We start from the raw sequence: 19,131 nt of genomic DNA, 5'->3' as shown, positions 1-19,131 counted from the left end.
GAGGTTGGAGATTTTATTTGTAATGAATAGCTTATATGCATATATTCCTTAACTTCACTGGGAAGTTTGTTTGTTTATTGGGAAAGGGGAAGAATCCCTTCAGGTATAATATCATATGGTTTTGCATTACCCACATGCAACATTTTTAAGCATCTCTTTCTTGCCCACAAAGATTTACATTACAGAAAATTTAAGCCATCTCTCTCTTTTCCTCTCTACATATATATATATATATATATATATATTCAACTATTATATTCATTGAAGTGAAGGTAATATACATGGACAATCAGGATTTAAAAAAAAAAAAAACAAAAAAAAGATACAAAAAGAAAAGAAAAACCCCTTGACATGTTGGAACTGAACTTAAATTTTGTGATATATAGTCAACTTCAGGAAGATGTAAATATCCGTCTGAAAAAGGCAACTTTGTTAAGAGAATTCCTGTCTATGTCAGTGAATTGGCGAGTCGTGGAAACTTTGGCAACGATGGGATATCTACAAGTGAGTGTCACCTTCTTCTCCAACACATTTACTTCAATTGAATCTGTCTCTGCCCCCATCAAAGGATGTGAATGTTAACGAAATTTAATATCAAACTAGACAAAGAACACGTTGTACAGCACAATTTTTTAGTTTTAGTTTATAAGCTTCGTTTGACACTTGTCAAGCTAAATGTAAATGACCACACCAAAAATTCGACATTTTTCTATCTAAAATTGCTTCTTAGAGAAATTTAAAATGTTTTGAAGAGAACGAAAATAACTTTTTTGTTAGAGTTTGACTAGAAACGTAACATTTTTTATTTTTTGTTACTGACTAGAAATGTAACATTTTTTTTTTGTTACTTTGCATAGAGCATTTGACTAATAATGCAAAAGTGCTTGATTTTTAAGATAGATATATATATATATATATATATATATATATATATATATATATATATATATATATATATATATACATATACATGTACATATATATATATATTTTATAAGCTTGAAATGCAAGGCCACTTGAAACACCCATATACTCACAAGGATTCGACCTATTATGAATGTTGGAAAAACTCATTTTCCTAATAATTGAGACTTCTCCAAATTGATCCCAAAAGGGATGCAAAACTATAATAATTTTTTCATCATAAGGCATGTAACTCCAAATTGAAAGAGTTCATGACAAGACAGTACAATGAAAAAGGACCCCCAATTCATCACAAAATGTCCATGCAAACACATGTAAAATGGTCCCATAAACAAAACAGGATTCCCTGAGCTTTAAACTTTAACCAATCACAACTGTAAAATGTCATGGTATTTAACTTGTACTACACTAGCCTAGAAACGCCATGTCACCCTCAGCCAGGTAAGTTATACACCCATGCCCGTCTTTATTCACAGTGCGGCAAAGATAATAAAATTATAAAATATGTAAGTATAAGCATTAATTGGTACAAAAATCATGAAAATGGAAAAATCAGATGGAGATTTAGGTATCCCCAATCCCGTTTGGAGATATTTTTGAGGATGGCAACCAAACTATAGAATCTGAGAATGTTTAGGGAACCAAACTCAGAAGAAGAAAGGAAAAAAGTAACCAAATTTTTAGTTACTGGGTATATAATTAAGAATTAGTAAGCGATTAGCTTTGCCTGCTTTTGCCCTTGAGAAAGAAAACAAGGGGTAAAATGAAAATTTGCTTCCAAGTTTCATGGCCAAAATCTCTATGTAAAGGCTATGGTTTCAGTTTCAATGTTAACCCACTGAAAAGCTAACGAAATTCGTCAAAAGTAGAACCCAAAGACACCCAAAATGACCTTTTAGCTATTAAAAAGAAAAGGCAAACTATAGAGAAAATCTTACCACTCATTCTGGACATTATATCAGCTACTCTCTTTTGACATTGGCTACACCGAATATCCGCAGAAAGAACAATTTCCTGAACCTGTTTTGAGCCAAAATCAACCCTGAAGCCAAACAAGCAACAAAGAGAAAGAGAGAGAAAGAAAAAAAAAGAAAAAGAAAAAGAAAAAAAAAAACTAACAAGAGGCACGGATAAGGATTCAACAGAAGCAAGACTAGTTCCAGGAGGCAACAAGCTCTTAGACTTTCTAATTCCAATTCCAGAGAGCTTCTTTATCTTATTCCGATCACCACAAGCCATGCCTAGGTAATTGCTATCCAATCATGTAAACATTGGGAGGGAATAAAAAACCTTGAAATATATAGAATAATCATCAATAAGAGTAAGGTAACACGTACAATCGCATCTCGCAGAAAGAAAAAGAATCAATAAGAGTAAGGTAACACGTACAATCGCATCTCGCAGAAAGAAAAAGAGAGAAAAAGATCTAAGAACAGCCTCTTCTGCGGTGAAAGAGCAATCTCATCTTTCTAAGTAGCTTCAGCTTTTCAGTTTGTTGGAAGGCAAGGCAACCAAGAAGGATAAAAATAGTTCAGTAAAGTGAAAACGGTCTTTTGCCTAGTTGACAAAGATCCTTTATTTCACAAAAAGTCTGTCCCACAAAGTGCTTGTTTTCCCTTGTTTCTCTCTCTCTCTCTTTTTCGTTTTCTTCACTGAAATTATTCCTTCGAGGTTGCTTATAAGACCAATTCCATCTCTCTTTATTATCCAACTTTAAGTTAAATTAATCTATCTAGTCACTGTCTCCTAACAAAAAATTAGTCATAATTATCAAATAATTTTCTTAATAATATTTGATGATCTCAACTTAACCCATATTAGCACACAGATAATTGTTTCCTAATTTTTGATGGGGCTTTCTTGGCTCTGACTGAGCTTCACTAGCAATGAGATTGGTGACATGTTTACCAAACCCTCTATCCTCGTTATTCAAACTTAAGACAATTTCCAACTTTTAAAGATTGGTTTATTGAAATAATATGGAGACTAGTGGACTAAATACATATATACCGTCAAAATTCACCTTTTTTTATGTTTTGAAAATTCCCAATAAAGAGTAGAATAGAATTTTCTCCCTTTTTTATTTTTTTTATTTTTTTGTGTTTTTTGACCCCCTAATAAATGATTTAAATTAATATAATAATGTTTAAATCTAAAATTATAAAAGTATGTATATTATGGATTTACACGTAATGATTCCAGAAACCCACCCAAAGTCAAACAAGTGGTGGCTTGTGCTAGCATTAAATATATTAAATTTAGATATTGCTATTGCTGTTGACTAATCGTAGATGACCAGCCGTCCACTAAGCTGATGCCAACACTATTCTAGTCTGAATGGCCACAAGACAGAAATCATACTAATTGCCACCAGATCATCAAATAGAATACGGCAAACGACGCACACTGGTCAAATTTCATTGGTGTACCCAACTTTTCTACTGTATAACGGACTAGAACCACCCTCCTTTTTCAAAATATCAAACTCCCTTTACAAGCAAAAGCGGAATTTCAATTTGCAGCTAAAATTCATCAACCAAACTCGTTAAACAGAAAGTGGAAAAAGGATCCAACTTTTCTACTGTATAACGGACTAAACCCAGCCTCTTTTTTAAAGATTGGAAACCATAAATCAAACTCCCTTTACAAGCAAAAGAAGGAATTTCAATTTGCAGCTAAGACTCATTAACGGAAACTCGTTAAACAGAAAATAGGAAAAGGATCCTACAAAACAGCAGAAAAATAACCAAGCTCAAAAAGATGCAAGCGATGAGATAAATTTCTTATTACCCCCAGAAAGGATATACAAATTACAAGGAAAAAGGAAATCCACCTTCACTCATTGCTCTAAACTACTAGTGCAAAGTTAGAGGAGCTCTATAAGGTAATTCTACTGAAATCTGCCTAAAATTCTAAGGGCATATCGACCCTAAAAGGCTAATGTTACATAGATACAAACACCACGAGCAACTAGATTGCCATGACTTCTTAAAATAAACATTTCCCGAGATGAGATTGCTAACTGCATTACATGGACTGCGAAAAGAGATAGCCATCGAACGGATGCACTATAAAGAGTTTGTATATATACTTTGGAAAAGAAAGCAACCAGAAGGAAAAAAAAATAATGGTAGGGAAACTAGGGTTAAACTACTACCTATCACCTAAAACATAACAACGATTGTTAGAGGCATCGCAACCCACATACTTGCAGTTATGCTAATGTGGGAATCAAAAATCTATTGCACCAAGGGAACCAATCACCTAGACATAACCAGGCTAGTTAAATGCGGCACCACAGAAGAGCTAAAAAGAGAATCCCCTGCGAATTTGCAGTTTTCATGATCAACTTTCAGCGAAGGAGGGAGCAAAAATCTTTCACATGTGCGAGAGAGAACAGCATCAGGGGAGCCATTGTTATTAGCTACAATGTAGTGCATCTTCTGGACAGAGCTGCCACTACTGCGTCTTCTTTTTCTTGATGACTTCCACTTCAACTGTGCAAGCAGATCATCCTTTGAAAGATCTGGAACTGCCTCAAGTTTATTAGCCCTTACATCCTTGCCACATTCAGAATCCTGACATGAATCACCCTGTCCACTTTCAACTTTCCTCACTTGTTCCCTTTCAAAGACAGTAACTTGTTCCGGAATGTCATGACATGTTTCTCCCAAAACTTGCTTCTTTTCTAGAAGAGATACTATTGACGTCACAACATCTGGCCTCTCCTTCATCTGGACCCACGCATCTCCCAACCACTCTTGAGAGTGTCTTAGTCTTAATTCGCCATGATTAAAGGTCATCTCTTGCTTTTCACCTACAAAAATATTAAAAACAATAAATCAATATAATTAGAACCATATTAAACTTAATATTTTGTAAACTTCCTATATGAAAAATAAAAAGATTTGAAAGGAAATCTTTCCAAACCTGGGAAATATACGTGAAATCTGTCATCAGATTCCTTTTGCACTACAATGCCTTCCCACCACCCATCATGCCACCAAACATCCACAACAGTCCCTACATTAATAGCCCATGAAACGCGGCCTTTATTGGACTGTGGAGACGGGCGAATACCAGTCCTTCCACTTGTCCAGAGACCCAATCGATCAGGAGAAGCTACTCTTGAAGCTAAAATCCATTCCTACACCAACAAAACACCACGATTTAAGTAAATTTTATGAATTAAAAACAGGCATAACTACAACATTAACCCCAAAAAGAGGACAAAAATACCTCAAGCTTATTAGCCTCATCAGCAGCATCTTGGATGTCGTGATATCGCACCTTTACCTTATCCTTGTGCTTCTTGATAATTGAAGCTCTAAACCAACATCCTCTAATGCCACTGTCTTGTGAAAGAACTTCAACCTGAGAACCTACTGCTAAGTATTGTGAAGTCTCCTTAGCTACTTTATTAGGTAAAGTAGCAGCAGAAGCTCCTTCTCTTAGGCTGCAGAGTTCATTTCCATTTTTGCGATCAGTTACTCTGTTAAGTGAATTCTGCACATGTCCAGATGCCACATTCATTGAATCTCGCCTCTCAGTGCATTGCCTCTTCTTTGGCCTGACAGAAATGGGGTTCATGTTCTCTTTCAGGTCTTCATCTGATTGCTGAGAATTCCCACAATCCTTTGAAGGAGAAAGTGTGTACATATATCTGAGTATGTCCTGTTTCCAATAACCTTTAACTTGAGTTATATCAAAAGGCTTGACTTCTTCATTCTCAAATTGCTTGTGACATAAAAATGGTTCCAGCCGGGTCTGTCTAGCCTCGTTAAGAAATTTCTCAAAATGCTGGGGACTGAGGACTGTGGCCAATCCATCTATGCATTCAATACTGAGATCTTGAAGACAAAGAGAAAAGAAAATCTCTCTGTCATTATAATTGTGAGGCAAAACAATACCAACCTCATCAATTTTGTGAAACCACCGTACCACAACCATCTTATTGCCTCTAGAGTCCTCATACATATCTTCCAAGTAAGCAACCAGGCGTTTATCTTCCTCTGCTAAAACATATACAAAGTCATGAACCTGAAAAAGTTTTCACAAAAGTCAGCAATGCATATGTCAGATAACCAAGAAAACAGAACAAAAATGAAAACCAAATACGAAAAACCTACATAATAGAAAGTAACCAACATATACATAGCAAGTAAGAGAATTTTCAAAAACCAAGATCCTGCACTCACAGATATTTTAACACCGTTACGCTGGAACGACTTGTAATGCCACCGCTTTCTCCGGCATGACCATGGTGAACCTAACCATAGGAACTCTTTAGTATAACGGCCCAACTTCCGTAATTGAATATCCTGGTGTAAAAAGGAAAAAAGGTGAGTGAAAAAAGAGACTTAAAAACAAAATATATAAGAAAAAACATATAGAAGTCTTAAAACTTAGAAGGAATGTAGTATCACAAATCATACCTTAAAAGATTCAATATCTAACTTGGATGCATCTTTACCACCAACTAATCCACCATCTAGATAAGTCGGCTTGTTTGCTGAAGCATCTAAAGAAAATAATAAATTAAATTAATATAATTAATTTAGATCTAAAGATAAAAGAAAAACTTATAACAAGAAAAAGCATAGCAACATGTAAAATAACAAATCACATGGAAATGAATATGTGTCCTGAAAGCAGGGATTTCATGTAATAACTGTGAGTCAAAGTACCATAGACACCATAGATTATAATGAGAAAACACAATAAATTTGGCCGTGAAGGATCTTGACCTAGATATTTTGAGGGCATAAGGATTCCGATGCTCTCAACCAGCTCTTTACAATTTAATTAACATTCCTGCAGCCCAGATCATAGTCAGTTACAGAAACAGGAACACCAGTAATACTATGAAGAACAGAGCTCATGGTCAAGGTTGAATAGAAATCGCAGAGACTGACACGACGTCAAGGGAAGAAACCACATTAAAAAGACATGATGGCCAAGAAAGAAAAGGAGACCCGAAATAAATAAATGCAAATCGTACAGGGCCTACAGGCTGCGGTGAACATTACAAACAATCAACTCCCAAGGAGACCCACTTTCCAAAATTATTGAAGGACCTTGGTTTCAAGTAATAGGGGAGAAGCGGAAAGATAACAAGAACAACAACAGGAAGCTGCACCTTCTTCAAGGAAAATAAAGCCCAGTATAGATCTGACAAAGAGGTAGAAAGAGAGAGATGGGACAGATACCAACAAAGAAAGAGAATCCGTCTTCCCATAGATGAAGATAATTTTTGCACCAGAGAATAAAGGAATGGAAAATATAAAAAATAAAAACAAATCACGCTGGACAAGAACACCGGACACCGTTAGACCAGAACCAAGTTGAAGAACCGGACGGAGCACATAATTTTGAAACACAATACCACCTACCCGTCAATTATAGAACAATTTTACCGAAAATATAATTGCAATCAACAGAAAAGAAAAAGGTCCCAGCCACAAAAAGCCCAAAAAAATAATAACAATAATGAGAAAAACCATGAAAAAGAAGATAACTTTCAAATTTTCCCCAGATTTGCCGTCCCTCCATTTAGATTCAATAGGAAAATCTTATAAACACCGAACACATGCAAACCCAATAAAAACCATAATAATACAAGCAACTCCTTTATAACAACCAACATCCAGCGAACCATTTAAAAACCAAAAAAATTAAAAAAATTAAAAATATATCCCCCGCATAAATACAGGAAAAATCTTAAGAAGAATACTCAAGAAATTTCTTCTTGAAAAACAATTAAAAAATCTGAGACTATACCAAAAAAAGAAAATTTTTAAAAAAATTTCAACGAAACGAGTCCCTAAATCCCATATATCTGAAGACATATAAGGTGGAAAGAGGGGGAGGGAACTTTATTTTACTAAACACTTCTGAGAACCCAAATCCCACCCCAATACCACCTTCTTTTAAAAATTTTCCAATAGAACGAATCTGAGGAACCTAAAATAAAAACCCCAAAAAGCTTTAAAAAACGGTTTAAGGGAAAGATAAAACTTTATATTATTGTCGAAACGCAAACATTACAAACGAAGCTCCGCCCAAACCGAAGATTGGACAACGAAATAAAAAATAAAAAAAGAAAGAGACTAGAAGAGCGCCAAATTTTCGAAACAAAATGAATCGGCGAACCGCCCGTATTTTAGAATAACAGAAGGAATTCGGGAAAAAAAAAATTTGATGAAGGTCACAGAAACAAGTGAGTATATACCTGAAACGACCGAGTTAAGCCAATCAACCACCTCTCTCCGAGACTTGAGCTTTGCAAGGCTCGGAGAGAGAAAAAGGGACCGGTTTCGTAAAGCGTAGTGATAAGACATATGCCTCAAGCTCTTCTCTTTCCCTATCACAGCCAGATCTGAGCTCCCATCCCTTCGCTTCAAATAATAATGAACCTCTCTCCTCCCTTTATCGCTGGAAACAAACACCTCCTCCCAATTCACGAACCCAAACGACGACGTCGCAGTCGCTGCCGTCGACACACTCTCCATCTCCGGCAATCCCAAAAACCAACCAAAAAAAAAAAAAAAAAACAATAAAATACAAGAAAGTTCCCAGAAGGCCCTGATTCAGTTCCTAAATTCGAAAAATGAGGGGATTTAAAACCCTAATCGAAATAGCGAAATACCAAATAATTCACAAACCCAAGCCTCTCTCTCTCTCTCTCTTTCTCTCTCTCTTATCTCTATCCCGCTGTAAAAGAAAATATCAAGGAACCCTGGTGGGATTGAACGGCAAAATTTAAAACTTTATTATTCAAAGGAAGATTGGGAGGGGTGAGCTAGGGTTTCGAGATTGGGAATTTGATGAGATGGACGGCTGTGATTGAGTCCACCAGGATGACACGAAGGAAACTCGTAGGAAATTGCGGGGATTACTATGGAAAAGTTGGGGGGGTTTTGGTTTCCGAAACTGCCCCTGGTCAATTTGTCGGATTGCCAGCTTTTTTTTCTTTTTCTTTTTTTCTTTTTTTTCTTTTTTCTTCTTTTATATCCATCACATGTTTATATTATCGGGTTTTTATTCTGTGGGGGGAGGGGACAACATACAAGTTGAGAATAGAGGTGGTGCCCGCAATTGCCGGGTTAGAAAGGGAAGACTCGCTCTTTCTGATTGCCAGCTGTTTTTTAACGCCAAAAGAAAACTACTTTTTTTTTTATCAGTTTTTGTTTTTTATTTTTTTATTTTTTTATTTTTTGAGTAATAATTGTGTCTCGAAATGTAATTATAATTATTATTATTTTTTAGTAAAAAACATAATTATTATTAAACAAAAAAGGAAGGATTTTTATTTTTTTTTTTGACAGTAAGGATTTTTTTTTTATGAACAACAAAAAAGGCAGGATAATTATACACCAAGATCATAAATCATCATTTAACATTTTTTTTTTTTTGACCCCATAAGTTGAAGGAAAGATAATTAGGCAAAATGACACCTTATATATATAAGTAATTTGTATTGGATATTATTACCCAAAAAAAACTTTTATTGGATATTATTCGTCTTTATATTAAATTTTTTTTGTTATCCTTTTTAAGTTCTTAACCTTGATTTTTCAAAGAAAAAAGTTCTTAAACTTGAGGTTTGCTGTATGGTTTTGGAATTTTCTTTTTACCATGATTATCACGCTGAGATATCAAACTTACAATCGAATAAATAATACTAGGGGCAGAAGGTATTTTACTTTACTGTATGACGTGGCAAAATATATTGTCATACGTATATTGAAACTTATTTAATCCTTTTTTTTTTTATTTGATAAACTCATTTATCCTGGAAAATTTATCTGCTACATTTATATTATATTTATTTTCCAACCAATGAGATAATTACAAAAAGTTTTCACATATTGTTTGATAGTTAAGTTGTGGCAATGTTTTGAATATGTAGCATTAGTCCCCATTTTCCTAGCATTGTCTTAATAAATAATATCAAAGGTACTAATTAATTTATTAACAAGCATATTAAGTAATAAATGTTATTATATTATTGATTTATTTTTATATTTAATTATATTATTCAAAATATTTATTTATCTATATTTAGAGTATATTAAAATTTCAACAAATAAAATAATGTCATTATAACTTCTTCTTTTTTTACATTTTACCAAATTAGTTAGTATTTTTAGCATTTTTCTAAGTGGTTAGTACCTTTAACATTGCTCTTCAGTATTAATGAATTTTAACACACTTATTGCATAGAAGTTTCAACTTATTGGCATAGAGTAATAATTTAAATTATGCTTTATGAAACAAAATTGCATGTGCAATGAATGCGTGCTAAGATGTTAAATCAAACTAATATTTCTAAAAAGTTTAATAACAAGTGGCTTTATAGGATAATGTAAAAAATAAAAAACAAAGACAAAAAATTGTTTAAGAATAAAAGAGGTAGGTAGAGTTGTAAAATACACAGATTTTCTCCCTTATAAGTCTTGCTTACTATTAAATAAGATATACATACATACAGGTTATTTACCAAAATATATATATATTATACATGTTAGATAAGCATTAGTGAAATGATATTCACATTAAAATATGGCTAATAGAGAAGGAAAATCATATTTCACTTTATACTAAATTCCTAAAATCATTTTCACTTTATATTTCAATTTATATATGCTTGTTTAACGTTCTTATGTTGCATTTTATTCTAGTAAACCAAATGCTAGCCCTGCAAAAGAGAAAAATAAATAAATAAAAAAGATAACTAAAGTCTTTAACATTTTTTTCCCTCTTGCTTAGCCTCGAGGCATATCATAGTTCAGTTTTTATAAAAGCATAGATAATGAAAATTCGCACTACTAAAAGTTTGTATTTGTAAGTTTTGCTCAGTGATAAAACAAACTATTAAAAATCCATTCCAAATTTAGAATTCAAATCTTATTAAAAACAAGGTTTTTTTTTTTTTTCCCTTTCTTTTTGTTGCTTAAATGGAGTTTATGTTTGTGCTCTATCTTTAATTTATTGGTCCAAATTCAATTTTAACACCAAGATAGTATGCATCACAATAATAACATAGAATTAATGATAACATTAAAGTTACAAAAAATACTCATCATGTAATGGATGATAGGGTAATATTTCATTAATTTATTTTTTCATTTGCTTGGTCATTTAAAATATCCATTTATTCATATTTAGATTATATGAATTTAACTAATAATATATTAACACGTATCGTTTGATAAATATTTTAATATTTGTAACATTGCTCTGAAACTAATTAAAAGATAATAGCTCAGCTATCTTTCTTTCTTTCTTTCTTTCTTTTTTTTTTTTTTTTTGATAAATAAGATAACAGCTCTTAAAATGTCATGCATTACACTTTTTACATTATATGACTGAAAATACAATAATAATAAGAAGAAGAAGAAGAAGAAGAGTAAGAGTAACTTATGACTTAGCCAAATGTAATTACGTCTCTATTAGACATGCAAAAAGTTTAGAACAGGTTTTTATAAAAATTCTATCTAATTTATATATCACTGAAATATATCATAAATTATATATATGTTCTTTTCATAAATTATATAATAAATTTTTTAATTATTTTTTGATGATTTAAGAAATTTATATCCTTTTTTATGAAAACTAAATGTCCAAAATTCCAAAAAATAATGTACAAGATATATGAGACCAAACTTAAAAAAATTTGGACGAGGCTCTATAGATATTACAAATTACTCCATTATTCGATAACAAAAAAGTTGATAATCCATATATAAGAGTGACTTATTAATAATAGGAACATTAACATTTTTTTTTATTAGGGTTAGGCGTGGGCAAAATCCAATCAAATCCGTTCAACCCGCCCAATCCAATCCATTTTTAACGATTTAGATTGGATTTTTATATCAATTGGATTGGATTGGGTTCAAAATATTATAAATTGTATGGATTGGATTGGTTATGGATTGGAAATATAAATCCAATCCAACCCAATCCAATCCAAATAAAATATTATATAACTAGAAAATTATATAATTTTTTATTTTTTTATTTTTATATATTAATTTTAGAATAATTTTTCATTTTTATATATTAATTTTTAATTTTTTTTCCATTTTTATATATTGATTTTTAATATATATATATATATATATATAATTTTTTTTTTCTTTTACATCCTTATATCCCAAATCTCAAATCAAATTATAAGTTATAATCTTAAACTAAACATTTACCTTTGTTGCCGCCCACCACCAGTCCATCACCATCACCATAATATATATATATATTTTTTTACATCCCCATCATATATATATATATAAATATATATATCTACATATATTGTATCAAATTGTTACTTATATATATTTATAAATAAATGTTTAAATATAATTTATTGCTAATTTTATTGTTTTGATCTTTGTAGAGCTTACAGAATCAACTAAAATTAGTGAACCTGTTAACGTTGATTGACTTATGATTTACCAAAGTTTTAAGGTTTAAAAAAAAAAGAAATTATGCATTGATTATTGAGTGAATGAATTTTGACGAATATATTATTTTACATTATTTGTTCTAACAATTTTAATTTGATTTTATAGGAGTGAGATGATGACATTAATGTTTGCTATTTAATAAGTGCATAATGTGTATCATTTGCTATATTTTCTTCTTTTTTCTTTCTTTCTTTCTTTCTTTTTTTTTTTTTTTTTGATAAATAAGATAACAGCTCTTAAAATGTCATGCATTACACTTTTTACATTATATGACTGAAAATACAATAATAATAAGAAGAAGAAGAAGAAGAAGAGTAAGAGTAACTTATGACTTAGCCAAATGTAATTACGTCTCTATTAGACATGCAAAAAGTTTAGAACAGGTTTTTATAAAAATTCTATCTAATTTATATATCACTGAAATATATCATAAATTATATATATGTACTTTTCATAAATTATATAATAAATTTTTTAATTATTTTTTGATGATTTAAGAAATTTATATCCTTTTTTATGAAAACTGAATGTCCAAAATTCCAAAAAATAATGTACAAGATATATGAGACCAAACTTAAAAAAATTTGGACGAGGCTCTATAGATATTACAAATTACTCCATTATTCGATAACAAAAAAGTTGATAATCCATATATAAGAGTGACTTATTAATAATAGGAACATTAACATTTTTTTTTATTAGGGTTAGGCGTGGGCAAAATCCAATCAAATCCGTTCAACCCGCCCAATCCAATCAATTTTTAACGATTTAGATTGGATTTTTATATCAATTGGATTGGATTGGGTTCAAAATATTATAAATTGTATGGATTGGATTGGTTATGGATTGGAAATATAAATCCAATCCAACCCAATCCAATCCAAATAAAATATTATATAACTAAAAAATTATATAATTTTTTATTTTTTTATTTTTATATATTAATTTTAGAATAATTTTTCATTTTTATATATTAATTTTTAAATTTTTTTTCCATTTTTATATATTGATTTTTAATATATATATATATATATAATTTTTTTTTTCTTTTACATCCTTATATCCCAAATCTCAAATCAAATTATAAGTTATAATCTTAAACTAAACATTTACCTTTGTTGCCGCCCACCACCAGTCCATCACCATCACCATAATATATATATATATATATTTTTTTACATCCCCATCATATATATATATAAATATATATATCTACATATATTGTATCAAATTGTTACTTATATATATATTTATAAATAAATGTTTAAATATAATTTATTGCTAATTTTATTGTTTTGATCTTTGTAGAGCTTACAGAATCAACTAAAATTAGTGAACCTGTTAACGTTGATTGACTTATGATTTACCAAAGTTTTAAGGTTTAAAAAAAAAAGAAATTATGCATTGATTATTGAGTGAATGAATTTTGACGAATATATTATTTTACATTATTTGTTCTAACAATTTTAATTTGATTTTATAGGAGTGAGATGATGACATTAATGTTTGCTATTTAATAAGTGCATAATGTGTATCATTTGCTATATTTTCTTCTTTATTTTCCATTGTAGACTATGTTATATTATTCTAATTGTATTTTATGTTTGGATAATTATAATTTATTATTTATATTTTATATTTGAAAACTTTTTTATTTGTATTATATATTTATAAATTAGTAAGTTTCAAACCGATTAACCAATTCAAACCAAACCGATCATAAATGGTTTGGTTTGGTTTGGATTTAATACTTTAATGGTTTGATTTGAATTGTAAATTAGAAAAATCAATATGTATGGATTGAATTGTATTTCGATTCAAAACCAAACCAACCCAATTCATGTCCATCCCTAATTAGGATTGGAACATTAACATAAACAAAATTTACAATGCCATAAAAAATATTAAAAGTTTGCTTTATTTATATTATAGGGGCACGGCAAAAGAAGAAAACCAATAAAATGAAAATAACTAGATTCAAAATTCATACGGTACATGAAATTTTAAAAGACCATTTCGATTTTGGACAAGTTTTAAATATGAAAATAAAAGGTGTCCCTTTCACATAAAATACAAATATATATATATATATATATTTGAGAGTGACTATGTTCCGGACATCCGGATGGGGAGAAAAAACGGATGAAAAACATACTGTAATTGGTGACCGTTGGATGTTGATAAATTAAAATGGATGGTCAAGATTAATTCCCTTTCATTCATTCTCCTTCCTCTCCCACCCCTCTTCCACCCGACACCACCTCTGTTTCTTCACTCAAAAAAATTTGCCTTCCCTCCTCTCCCACCCATCAAAAAGCAAATTTTTTTTGGCAAGAAATACCTTCGTGTCCAGCCATTGGAGCTTCCTATCGTGGATTCATCTTCTATGTTAGATATTTCCTCCTCTCCACTATCTCCCCTTTTCTTTTCTTTTTTCCTTTTTCTTTTTAGTTGAATCTGTATCACAATGGCTGGTGGTTGTTGGGCTCACAGTGGGTGATGGATGCCGGAAATGGTAAAGAAGATGGTGGCAGGTGATGTTGAATGGGATGGAAGTGGAGTGGGAGATGAAGGAAATGGGGGAGAATATTATTATTATTATTATTTTAAGTTGAATCTGTATTACAGTGGCCGGTGGCTGATGGCTGTTTTAATCACAATGGGTGATGGCTGCCGAAAATGGAAGAGAAGATGGTGGCAGGTGGTGTTGAATGGGGTGGAAGAGAGGTGGGAGATGAAGGAAATGGGAGGGAAAATTAATTTTTTTCTTCTATTTTTGACTAAAGAAACAGTGGTGGCGTCAGGTGGAAGAGGGCTGAGAGAGGAAGGAGAATAAACGAGAGGGAATTAATCTTGACCATCCATTGTAATTTATTAACATCCAACGGTCACCAATTACAGCATGTTTTTCGCTCGTTTTTCCACCCTATCCGAACGTCCGGGGCATAGTCACTCTCATATATATATATATATATATAATACAAACACACGACCTTGATGCTTATAGAAAAAAATATATATATACATATATATATATATTCTGAATATTATTATTGAAATTTTAGGAAATTTTAGGATCGTAGAAGAAAGAAAGGAAAGAGTTTTTTTTTTTTTTTTTAACCAAAAGTGTAGATTATTTGTTAAAAAATTGACATTAAATTGTAATCTTGTGAGGACGCATTATAAAACATACATACTAGCTCTCTCTGTAGCAATTATATATATTGCATGAAAGAGAGCTCATTCATTTATGAGGATAATATTCTATTAAATTTTATTTTTATTGCAAATTTGTAATGTCAGGCTATTTGTAATACTTACATATAAAATTTTCACAGTTTCTTATACATACACTTACATAGAAAAAAATTCATTTAGACATTTTCAATTTATTTTGATTATATTTATGCATTTTTCCTTTAAAAAAATCATCACTTTAATTTATTTGACAGTTTTTATCAATTAATTCTTTCAGTTTAAAATTATAATTATATTTTCATAATATTATTTAATAAAAAAGTCAATTTTTGATTTTTATGTAGTTTTCAACGTTAAAACTAATTAGAAAAAATTGAAAGGTTAATCTATTTTGATAAATAGAATATAATGAATAGAATTTAATGATGATATTCCAAAATCATAAAATTTAAATATGGGATTTCTTTTCTTTGAAATGGAATTTAAGTATAGTTAGTTATGATAAATTTGAAAGGGGGTCTAAATAAAATATACACCAAAGTACAATATTTGCATTTTGTACATACAAGTCCATAAAAAAAAAAATGCATATAAGTATTTTAAAATTTTGATATATACAAAGGAGTAATACTGAAATGAAAATGAACTTAAAAGGAAAATTATATCATTTAATAAAAAACTGTAAAAATATTTCTACGAAACTCGTAAAACCTAGAGGACATTAGAGTAATTTAACCAATAATAAGACCAGAGCGAGAGTGTTCTAGTACATTATTTATTTAATAAATTTTGGAGAAGAAAAAAGAAAAGAGATAAAGTCAGATAAACGTCTTAAATGCTTATAGCCGTTACAAATAAATAAATAAAACGAAACGGCGGGATTTATTTATTTACTTTATTTTTTGGCACAAGTAGAGATCAGGGTTCTGCCACGCCACACTTCACTTCCATTAGATAAGGGAGAAAAGTGAGGTGATCTCCGGATCACTTTTCTTTATAAAATTTTTCCATTTAAATTTTAATAAGTATTAGTTGATTAGGATTTATTTATTATTTTTTTTTTCCCATTTTTCACTTAAAATTGTCTTTCATTAAAAGTTTGAAAATTTGTTTTTCTAGTTTGTCGGGTAAAGTTTTTCTATTTAATTTTTTCAATATTTAACTCTTAAAAATATCTTTTTCTCCAATTTAATATTTTTTTCTCAACACAATTATTTTTCTATTTTGATTTGGCAGATTTGGCTATTTAAAATTCTAGTCAATTACATTTTTTAACTCTTATCAAAATTTAAATAAAGGTACTTTGTAAAGCAAAATGGTCCAGGAACCATTTTTCTCCTTAGGTAAGACGTCAAACAGCCCATAGACGTGCCGCACCAGCCAAAATGATACGCGTCAAAACACCATGTCTTTTTCCTCCTTTTAAAATAAATACTAATTTATATAAAAATATTTATTTCAATTATTTATTATATAATAAATAAATAAATGAGGAAAAAGATAAGGTCACGAATAAAGGCAAAAGAGGTGACGTAAGCCTTAGGAAATGGCTTCAGAAAGACAGCTAAGCCGGCCCACCCAACAAAAAAAAGAAAAATTGGTCACTCTCTCTCTCTCTCAAAAGGCGGGAGATTTCTACGGGATCTTATTTTGATATAGTTGCAAATCCTCCGGTTGCCTCGTTCAAACGATAAATGTTTTCTCACCGGCTTTTACCGGTAACAGGTACAACCTACCTTCTATTGGCTTCGTTTACCCGGTATTCACGTGACCTCCACCCATCTTGACTCTCGCCTGTCAGCTCTTCATTATTTTTAATAAAATGTTCAAATGAGGACGCCCTTCTCGTCTTACCGTGGACTTGCCTCCCACTATTTATTTATTTATTTATTGATGAATCTTTTCTATGTTCTTGGTTTGTATACATTTCTGTCACAAAATATTTAAATTCTTTGATTGTCTTTTTCTTTGTACGTTAATTCCTTTTTTTTTAATAGTTTTGTAATATTAATTTTGTAAATAAAATATATTTATATTTTTTATGAGTATTGTATGAATCTACCTTACATATTTTTGAACTCATCTAATTATGAAATAAAATATTAATTTGAAAACTTTGAATCCATTTTGATTATTGTTGAAGGACATTCTTTTTGTTAAATAAAAAGGGTCTCCTGGTCGAAATCTTCAGTTTAGAAGCTATTTGGATTAGTTTATTATTAATTCATCTTACAATCTTTGAAGAGTCTAGATCCAATAATATATAGCCTTTGTAATTTCCTTTACCATATTATTTAGCATTAATGATGTGCTTATAGGGTGCCTGTGAGGGTTACTAAGGATGGAACTAACAACTTCGACATACAAGGACATGTTCATCCTTACACAAGGCGCTCACGTGCCTACTATGTTAATTTGAACTGTTCATCTAGCATTTGGATAGCTGATAAATAAAGTATGTTAGAATTTAAAATAACTTTGTGAACAAAATTAAAAATAAAATATGCAATTCAAGATGAAAGAATATCTTAATTATAAATTGTTTTCTAAATTCTTAATAGATTTCATTAAAATTTTACATTTCAATTATTCAAGCATGCTAATATATATATATATATATATATATATTACTTTTCAAAAAGCATGTTCATACAAGCTAAATGGTTAATTTTGAGAAATTTTAAAAGAAAACTTGGTATTTAAAAAAAAAAAAAATGACAGAAATCAATTTGAGTTTTAGGGTAACATGCGTATGTTAAAATGCTTTTTAAAAAATAAAAAAATAAAAATTACAATTAAGCAATAAATAGAACTAATTTATCAAAAAACACTAAATTGTTGCGGTTCAAAGTATTAGATAGATTTTTATAATATCGCAACAGTATTCCTGTTCAACAAATATTGCAAATAATTTTAAATATATTCATACAAATGCTGGTCAATCGTTTAAGCGAAAATGCAACTTGTGGGGGTCCAATAGAAGACGTTGTAACTACGCACAAAATTTTATCAAATTTTAAAAAATTAATAAATACACGTACAAAGTACTGCATCAAGTGAATGCCTACGAGTTGCCCCACCATATGGGATTGATATAACGTGCCACGCAAAAATTAGATATGGTTTGGTGTTTCGAATTAGTTTTTTATTAAGTAATTTTCTTCCAAATATGATTGAATTTGGTTTTATATAATGCTGTTAACTTATTGGTCAAATATATTTAAATGTTGTGTCGGTTTGGGACAAATTGTTTCTTAGTGACGATCATACAAGAATATCCAAGAAGCCAAGAATCTTTCATACCCGTAGCATATAGCATATATTGTTTTAGATATTAATTTTGATTGGTGAATCATAAATATATTATATTTATGGGGCTGAGAGATGACGACACTAAAAATCCCTGACTCGGTACTAATTCATGGTTAATAATACTTTTAGCATTTTTATTTAAGAAATTTATAATTTTTATTGTAATTTTTAATAATAAAACCCATTATATAGTTTTGCGGGACAATCTAAATGTAAAAAGGTA

General features: G+C 30.4%; 2 protein-coding genes and 1 long non-coding RNA gene across 8 annotated transcripts; 1 reads left to right on the top strand and 2 right to left on the bottom strand.

Annotated features, from left to right (window-relative positions):
- Positions 1-236: 236 nt before the first annotated feature.
- LOC107429430 (uncharacterized) lies at positions 237-3,543 on the bottom strand. Of its 5 annotated transcripts, none has more exons than XM_060813325.1 (4): positions 2,310-3,543; positions 2,044-2,176; positions 1,863-1,944; positions 237-553 (listed from the first exon to the last, which is right to left on the bottom strand). In XM_060813325.1, exons 2-4 carry the CDS (start codon positions 2,161-2,163, stop codon positions 393-395), a joined length of 363 nt encoding a protein of 120 aa, XP_060669308.1. In that variant the 5' UTR covers positions 2,164-2,176; positions 2,310-3,543; the 3' UTR covers positions 237-392. The 5 variants fall into 5 exon arrangements, with proteins under 5 accessions (XP_060669308.1, XP_060669307.1, XP_060669309.1 ...); XM_060813324.1 differs by having other exon boundaries at positions 2,314-3,543; XM_060813326.1 differs by having other exon boundaries at positions 2,044-2,165; positions 2,314-3,543.
- LOC132800208 (uncharacterized) lies at positions 2,146-4,016 on the top strand. The gene is made up of 2 exons (XR_009635082.1): positions 2,146-2,250; positions 2,303-4,016. It is a non-coding gene; the product is annotated as an uncharacterized LOC132800208 (long non-coding RNA).
- On the bottom strand, positions 3,684-8,777 carry LOC107429436 (uncharacterized). 2 transcript variants are annotated; one of them, XM_016040120.4, is made up of 7 exons: positions 8,156-8,296; positions 6,672-6,738; positions 6,360-6,445; positions 6,123-6,245; positions 5,164-5,964; positions 4,855-5,071; positions 3,684-4,741 (listed from the first exon to the last, which is right to left on the bottom strand). In XM_016040120.4, the coding sequence occupies exons 2-7, from the start codon at positions 6,688-6,690 to the stop codon at positions 4,185-4,187; spliced, it is 1,803 nt and encodes a 600-aa protein (XP_015895606.3). In that variant the 5' UTR covers positions 6,691-6,738; positions 8,156-8,296; the 3' UTR covers positions 3,684-4,184. The 2 variants fall into 2 exon arrangements, with proteins under 2 accessions (XP_015895606.3, XP_048318270.2); XM_048462313.2 differs by lacking the exon at positions 6,672-6,738 and having other exon boundaries at positions 8,156-8,777.
- Between the last annotated feature and the right edge of the window lie 10,354 nt (positions 8,778-19,131).

Source organism: Ziziphus jujuba, chromosome 12 (genome assembly GCF_031755915.1).
Source record: "Ziziphus jujuba cultivar Dongzao chromosome 12, ASM3175591v1".
Taxonomy (NCBI): Eukaryota; Viridiplantae; Streptophyta; class Magnoliopsida; order Rosales; family Rhamnaceae; genus Ziziphus; species Ziziphus jujuba.
This window is presented reverse-complemented; position numbering and strand designations above follow the sequence as displayed.